Source organism: Phacochoerus africanus, chromosome 9, assembly GCF_016906955.1.
Source record: "Phacochoerus africanus isolate WHEZ1 chromosome 9, ROS_Pafr_v1, whole genome shotgun sequence".
Lineage (NCBI taxonomy): Eukaryota > Metazoa > Chordata > Mammalia > Artiodactyla > Suidae > Phacochoerus > Phacochoerus africanus.
In genome coordinates this window covers 34,279,147-34,287,160 of record NC_062552.1, presented here as the reverse complement: position 1 = coordinate 34,287,160, position 8,014 = coordinate 34,279,147, and the positions used below count along the sequence as shown (strand labels likewise).

The 8,014-nt window shown below is 56.6% G+C and overlaps 1 protein-coding gene across 1 annotated transcript in view; it reads right to left on the bottom strand.

Moving 5' to 3' along the window:
• Nucleotides 1–1,069: 1,069 nt before the first annotated feature.
• CMTR1 (cap methyltransferase 1) overlaps nucleotides 1,070–8,014 on the bottom strand; it is a 64,806-nt gene continuing 57,861 nt past the window's right edge. The window contains exons 18-24 of the mRNA XM_047797660.1: nucleotides 7,660–7,782; nucleotides 6,910–7,001; nucleotides 5,990–6,058; nucleotides 4,482–4,529; nucleotides 3,646–3,758; nucleotides 3,016–3,124; nucleotides 1,070–2,435 (exon numbers count right to left, since the gene is read on the bottom strand). Of these exons, the coding sequence (XP_047653616.1) occupies nucleotides 2,303–2,435; nucleotides 3,016–3,124; nucleotides 3,646–3,758; nucleotides 4,482–4,529; nucleotides 5,990–6,058; nucleotides 6,910–7,001; nucleotides 7,660–7,782 (687 nt within the window). The 3' untranslated portion in view covers nucleotides 1,070–2,302. The remainder of the gene's footprint in view (nucleotides 2,436–3,015; nucleotides 3,125–3,645; nucleotides 3,759–4,481; nucleotides 4,530–5,989; nucleotides 6,059–6,909; nucleotides 7,002–7,659; nucleotides 7,783–8,014) is intronic.

Sequence of the window (8,014 nt, the reverse complement as noted above, 5' to 3'; positions counted from 1 at the left end):
TACTCCAAAGCCAAAACTGGAGCCTGGGGCACTGCTGTGGCTGAGAGGCAGCCCTCACACCACCCCCACCACGCGCTGTCTTACCCCCCAGTCAGTGCCACTGTCTGTGATCATGACAGAAAAAAAATCAGTCTTTTCAGCGAAGAGCAACTTGGGGACCTGAAGTGATCGTGTGGTGGTCCCACGGGAGTATGGAGTCAACCCATCTTCAAGAGGCAGCAGGTCTGGTGAGGCGTGGCACAGCCAGAGGACAGCAAGAGCCACGGTAATGACCAGGCTCCTGGTGAGTGGCCAGCAGTGGCTGACACAGACAACATCTGCAGGCCTTGAACCCGGGGCTCAGGAGGGTTGGGATTGGGAGGCTGGAGCAAGGCCAAGTAGGGCAACCAAAAGGCCAAAGGGGTTTGGGAACAGAGATCACACCAGTTGAGTCAGTCAAAGCCAGGAGAGGGATGGCCCTGGGAGCTAAGGAAGGACCCTGGGGGCCAGGGTAAAGGAGCCAAGCAACACGGGGGCTAAGGCTCTGGGGGAACCTGCACCGGAGGAGTGACTGGTGGAGACGCACTAGCCTAGAGCAGCAGGGGAGAGGCGCCACCAGCACCTGCCCAACCTCTGGTGCAGGTGCAGAATGGAGGGGAGTCTGGCCCAGGTCGGCGAAATCATCTCTCCCTCCCTCCCCATCTAGTGGCACTAATTGGTCTGACGCCTCTGTTATTTTAGTCACAGAGCCCGATCCTGGATTGTCACAGTGCAACACCAAGTGAGCTGTGTGATTTATGTAAGGGGGAAGGTGCCTCCCTGCCCTGCTGGCTGGTAGGTTCATTCACTCTCCAATCCCTGCTTCTAACATGATTTCCCGACTCTTCTTTGGGGCCCCTCTCCGGCAGCAAGTAGCAGCCCTTGGAGCCTTGTCCAGGCTCTGTTTAAAGAAACCCTCTTTTCTCCCCTCTTCTTTGAGTCGTCCTTCCTCCCCTTCACCTCCAGCCCAAGCTGTTTCATCCAAGCAAGTCCCAGACCACAAAGTGCTGAGGACAAACAGCAGCAGCCCCAGCACAGAGCCACACAGGCATTAAAAATATGTTTATCTTTAATGATCCAAGATTCTGCAAGACACACCGATATACCCAGAACTGGGTGGAAATACAGCATCTCAATGGTGCTGCTGCCAACCTGGGGGGAGGGGCTGGATGCTGGCTGGAGACCCCGAGGTGGAGTCAGTTCCAGCCTCACTGGAGCCTTGATGCCCTATCTCCATGGAAACCAGGCTAGCACTGGGATGAGGCCGGGGGAGCCCATAAGAGCATCTCTGAGAGGTATTTCCCATTAAAAACCACCACAGGTTCCCTCCCCTACCCAAAGCTACTGCCCAGCTTCCCCTCTTCCCCCTCCGCCCGCCAAGATAGAGGAAATGGAGTGACCACAAAAAGACAAAAGCAACTGTGCCTTCTGTTATAAGGGAAGAAAAAGGAGGGGAAGGGTAGCAAGGTAGCTAGGGCACATGGGGTGCCATGATTGGCAGGGGTGCGGCCAAGCCCTGGAGGTACCCTCTGTTACGGCAGGGCCTCTGCTGCCGGGCATAGAAAAAAGCAGGTCTTCAAGGTTGCTTCCTCCGCCTCTAGGCTGTTCACGTTAGAGGGAGTGGGGCCCAGGAAGCAGTCACACTCCCCACTAGACAGTGCTATCTGCATCCTGACGTGGGGTCCACACGCCTCCCTTCCCGGCCTGCAGGACTGGCAGAGCTCTGGGCTGGGAAGAACTCCAAGGAAGACCAGGACAGGGAGGGAAGCGGGGGGAGACAAAATCTTTTCCAACTTGGCATCAAAACAGCAAGTTCAAAGAAACAAAACCTTGATTTGTACAGCAGCGGCTCCTGACCAGCTCACAATGATGGGCCTCCTCCCACTCAGGGTTGGCCCAGTAAAAAGTTGAGCAAAGCAGGGGCATGGCCGCCCTTGGGGCAGTGCACAAACTCAGAAAAGTGAGTCTACAGAATACAGGAGAGAAGGACAGAGCCGAAGCCCCACTGCACTGACGTGACCTCCACTGGCCCCACGGGCCACGGGCCCCAGCCTCAAACCTGCTGTCGGAGCTACATCCTTCAGGCTGATCCTGGCAGGTCTCCGGAGAGAGGAGTCCAAAAGTGTCCCAGAAGGAACATGTGAGTGTCCTCTGAGGGCCCCAACTGAGCTCTCGGAGAGAGAGAGGCACTGCCTCCCATCCCTTTCTGAGAAGGGGTTGGGAAGCAGCACTGTGGGCCCAGGCGCCGGGAACGACAGGGCATCCGCGGGGCGGGGCCCGGGCCTCAGGCGCTGTGTGTCTGGATGAAGGAGAGGACATCCTCCTTGGACAGCTTGTCTGGGTCCTGGGGCTTCTGGGAGTCGTGCACACGGATGCCATCCCCCCACTCCCAGAAGAGCCGGCCAAAGTAGCAGATGCTGGGGAGGGGGAGAGGGCAGGAGGAGGAGGTCAGAGGGCTGCACCCGGTAGAGCAGGACCAAGAGGTCACCACCCACCTGGGCAGCCGGGACTGGGGAGGGGTGTTCTTGTCTCAGCAACGACTCCAGTTGAGGGTCTTGCCTCCAGCAGCCAAGATGCACACAGTAGGCCCCACCCCTCCCTGCCTCCCAGAACCAGCTTTTCCCAACAGCTACTTCTGCTAAATGCATCCCACTGGATCCCCCAATGACTGATGTTCCGGTTTGTCTCTGCAGCTCTAACAGAGCAGTATTAGTGAGGTGACACACGCGTGTCAGTGGCTAGTTACAGGCACGTTAGGGCTGCCGGCTACTGTTGAAATCTATGACCAGCGAGCTGGTAAGTGGACCCTGGGTCTGAGGGCACGGCTGGGGGCCCTCAGCGTGTTCCCACACCCAGGACCCCCAGCCACAGCCTGCAGAGGCCAGCATCCCCACCTTCTTGGGGAGCAGTGGGTCTCAGGGCCCAGGTGTGCCCCAAGAATCCTGGCAGGAATGCCTGGGGCTGCTGAGGGGGCAGGCCTGGAAGAGGGACGCTTACTGAAATGGAGCAATGGCCTCTGCAGGGAGGTCAAAAGTAGAGTCCTTGGTTTTCTTGTTGTAGAAGAACTTCCTCTTGAAGCTTTTGCTGAATGCCATAGTCCATGGCTCTGACAGGAGGGAAGGGGGAAGCAGCCCAGAAAGGACACAGAATACCCACAGGGGACAGGTCAGTACCTTCCTCCACTCCTGGTGTTCACCCCCCACCCCGCCAAGAGCAGCAAAGAGAAGCCTGTGAGGACACAGCCTTCAACACCAGCCCAGAGGGGCTCCAGGAAGATGAGTAAGACAGTGACTTCACAACCCCACCCCAGTCCTGCTACCCTGCCACCAGGGCAACATCCCTGGGACTGTGGCAGAGAAAGCGGGGCTGTGGGCCAGAGGGCATCCCACAAGGGATGCAGATGGCCAGGCCTGACTTTCTGCATCTGCTGCTGCCTACGGGGGCACCATGCGGGCACGAGCAAGTCTCCAGCCCCACCCCCAGAGCAAAGAGGCGCAAGGAACACCGTCCCCCTCAGCATGCACCTCCAAGGCCAGCCGGGCTGCCCCCTCAGGCTCGGTGGGCAGAGTCTGGGCCCGTCACCCTGGCTGAGGGAGGGGAGGGAGAGAACAGTCTCTCATCACCCACCATTCACTGTCCTGACGATGTAGAGGCCCGTGGGCACAAAGTGCCGGTCGTCCCGCCCCGTGTAGCTGAGCTTCGGGGTGCCGCCGGAGCCCTTGATGATCTTCATTTCTAACCTGGATTTCCCCCGAGCAGGCGGGCAAACAGGGAGTGGGAGTGGGAGAGAGGGAGCCTAAGGTCAGTCAAAACCACCCAACTGCAGTACTTCATCTCAGCTCAGCAGAAGATCCTGAGGCAGAGACTTGGCTTTGCTCCAGGCCACACAGCAAGTGAGTGGGTGTGATGAGGGGTTGAGAACTCAGGCTCTGAACTCGCACTAAGCAACGGAGGCAGGGGAGTGACACATGGCCCTGCTATGTTGCTGCTCTTTGGGGGGGTGTCAGGGTGACACCCGTAAGGGTAAGATCTGAGACCATAAGTGCCACTGCGTCTTCAGCCCACCACCCAAGGCATCAGTGTGGCCACTAAAGAGTTAACTCGTGAGCAGCCAGCAGACCCACAGATCCAGAGCACTGAGGCAGTTGTGCCCCCTCAACCCCAGGCTCAATCTCTCCGGCAGCACCAGGAGCTGGGATTCACAGGGTTTGAAGCAGCTTGCGCTGCCCTCGCAGGGACCGTTGTAACTATTACAGCATCAATGAGCCCGTGCTTCTGCCTCACGCTGCCCCTGCTCCCCTCCGACAGGCTGCTGAGACAGGATGCAGAGTCAGCTTGCCGCCAGGGGGGCTCCTAGCTGCAGTGGGAGCAAGGGAGGAGGGGTAACAGCCCGAGTCCATCTCCACAGGGAACAGACACACGGTGCCCCCACCCCCACTCCTCTCCAGTCCCACGCTCCTCACCTGACAAAAATCTTCTCCATCTCCTCCAGCCTGTACACCTCCTTCACCCTGTGGGAGAGCGACAGAGGAGAACAGAGGCTTCCTGGGGGGCAGTTGTTTGGGCAGCAGCCCCTCTTCACTTGAGGCCTCCAGCCTTGCACCCACCACCCAACCCACCAAGCATGACGATCCCTGCCTGACACGCTGTGTCCTCCACAACAAGCCAAGGACCCCTGTGAGGCTGCCCCAGGGCAAGAGGGAGTGCAGCCATGGTTAAGGAAGGCGAGGGTAAGAGAGGAAGTGTTCTGGCCCCATGTCACTGTCACTGTCACTAGAGGCCATAAGCAAGGGCCAGGCTCTCACCTGGGTCTGTCTACATGGCTTTCAGGCCCTGCTAGAACAGAATTACTTCCTGTCTGATGCCCAGCCCTCCTTCTCTGGGGGCCCTTGAACATGCTTTTGGAACCGTCACTGCTAAGATGCCCAGAGAACGAGCAACCAGATCCCAAACAACAAAAGCAGGGTCCTTAAAAGCTGCTTCTCAGAACCTGGCAGACAAGGACATCTTAAAGCGCAGGACAAAAAGTACTTTCAGACTTTCAGAAGACTTCTATAAAGTTCATTCTCACCGTCTTCTTGTCTTTTTAGGGCCAACCTGGAGCATATGGAGGTTCCCAGCCTAGGGGTTGAATCAGAACTGTTGCTGCCAGCCTACACCACAGCCACACCACTGCAGGATACGAGCAACCTATACCACAGCTCACGGCAACACTGGATCCTCAACCCATTGAGCGAGGCCAGGGATCGAACCCACAACTTCATGGTTCCTAGTCGGATTTGTTAACTACTGAGCCACAATGGGAACTCCAATTCTAAGTAAATTTACATTCAAAAGAATAATGAAAATAATTTTGATAAAGTGTAAACAGACACCTCAGTCTCTAGTCACATGAAACCCCAAAGGTAATAACTTCAGACCTCAGCCCAGCCTGGAAAAGTCTGTTCTCATCTGTCTGCTCCGTTGTCCCCATCTTCCCTCAGGGCCTGGAACTTCCACACTACCTAATGTGGCAACAAAGCCTGGCCGCCTTTCCAAGCACCAAAGATCCTATCACCTCAAACCACGCCTTCTCTTCTTCAAGTTCGAAAACGCCCATTCCCTTAGCACCCTTTCCTTATCTGAAAAAAATGAAAAGGCCAGGATTGACATGCTAATGATACTGAAGTGTGAATGTGTGGCTCACAAGGGTGAGAAGCACGTGCCTCTAAAAGGAGAGCACCGGAACCCCAGGAACGGAGTCTCCATGGAGCTTCACCAGCTGGGACAGGCAGGATGGGAAAGACTCCTGGAAAAGGGGCCACCCACCCAGCACCTCCAAGCCAGTCACTCATCAACAGCAGTCAGCCTGGCCCGGTCTCTCCCCTGAGCTCTCCTGCCTGTCACAGGACTGGGGAGGAGAGGGGGGCAGGCATGGACCAGGAAGAAGCAACAGGGAAGCAGGGTTTGGAGGGAGAGGTGATTTGCTCACCTGATGGGGTTCATGTCAGGCCGACTGGGCTTGGAAACAGCTTTCACAAATTTCTCCGCAAGCTGAATTCTATAATCCAAACAGAGTTTCTCAGAGGCAAGTAAGGGGACCTCTCCTAGCACTACGCCCCGTCCAGGGGTGCCGGGCAGATTTTCATGGCACCAGTGGGAGGAACTCTTGAATCTGCAGCAAAACTGCTCCAAGAGGCAGCCCTCATGCCCCCCTGGAAGCCCACCCTGTCCTCCAATGCCATCTTCACAGATCCCCTCTCTGGATTCTGACCCCTAATTTCACTACATCTTGGTTGGGTCTCCTGAAGTGTAACCTGGGCTGAGCTCAGTCACCTCCACCAGAACTTCAGGTACCATCTTTATCATGTCTGTCTGCTCCATCGCCCAGAACCACAGGCACCACAGTGCCCCCACCCAGATGGCCCAGCTTAGGAGTGACACCAGCAACATGGGCTATGAGACGTCCCTCCTGTATGTCCCCACCCCCCACCCCTGCCTTTAAACACTGATTAGGCATCCACCCCCCAATAAAGGTACCCCTGAGGGAGCTGGGATCCAGATGAACTGACTTAAGGGGGACCGCCAAGCACAAAACATGTTCTTCAGAGAAGACCCTCCCTTCGCCCCATAAGGTCACCCTCCTGCTCAAGCTTAACACAAACATCTCTTCTCTGAACAGTGAGGAAAAGGAGGTGTGCTGACACCTACGAAACCAAGGCCCAAGCCCTGGTAAACTGAAGTGCCAACACCCATTTCTCACCCTGCCCTAGAACCAGCTAGTAGGTAAAGGAAGGAAACTCTAAGGACATCCTTAAGCAGAGAAGGCCCGGGTGACAGGCCAAGCCATGGAGGCTGCTGCCACAGACTGCCCTGGCCCACCCTGCCCCGTGCCCAGGGCCCAGGCCAGACCGCTGGTTAAAGTGCTGCTCCCGCACGTCGCTGCCATTCAGTACGAGGACATCGAGGATGTGGATGGCACTAATCTTCCGCTGGGCCTTCCCCTAGAAGGACAAGAACATTGCCCACCCTGCCAGGCAGCAGCCTGGAGCCCACTGTGCCCACTGCGGCATGCTGGCCTCCGTCTATCATGGGGGGAGGGCGGAGAGGGCGCTGCATGGGGCGTTTCTCTCCCCTCCCCCAGCCAATCCTCAGCACCAGACTGGCCCCTGCTTCGGAGCAGACAGAGATCTGAGGGTTGGATGATGAGCCCCCTGGAACTGCAAACCCACTGCTGCTGCCATGGCACTCCAGCAGGACTTGGCTTCCCACACTGACTGTTCTGAAAGTTATCCATACGACTGTTAACACCCAAAGCTCGTGGGAAATAATACGTTGCTTCTTCTCCACAGGATCTTGGTCAAAAATTATCAGCAGCTAAAAAGCACCCCGCAGGTCCACCAGGGCCTTCGGTGCACAGAGATGATCAAGCTCTCCTACACACACGGAGACTGTGGTCCTTTCCTACCCAGATTGTGGTTTAGAGCAACTACTCAAGGAGAAGGAATAACCACAAAGCCTTCACCTGGCCCTGGGCCCTGTCAAACACTATATACGATGTAACCCAGTTAACTTGGGGTGTTGGGGGGAAGGGCCAGGCTCAGTTATGCCCCAGTTCCCTAAATGGCAGAGCCGTAATACATGAGCAGAACCACCTCTGACCTCCCCTTTCAGCTCATGGACAATCTCCACAGAGAGCAGAGTGTCCCGGGGCAGCTCAGTCTTCAGGTCCAGCTTGACCCAGCGGTCTGACTGGCGGCCATCCCACGTGTAGATCTGAGACTTCTATGGGAACAAAGAGAGGGCCAGGTCAGGCAGGCATACAGATTGAGGGGTGGGAGGCTCAGTTTACAAAAGGGCTTTTAGTGCATGGCTACAAGCTGACGGGGCTGGGAAATGCCAGAAGACGACATCCAGGAGAAATTAGTTATACTTCAGGGATAATACAGTGCTGTCCTCCACTGCCTCAGTGCAAGAGGAGACTCTGCCTCTGTCCTGGTGGGAGGGAACAAGCCTG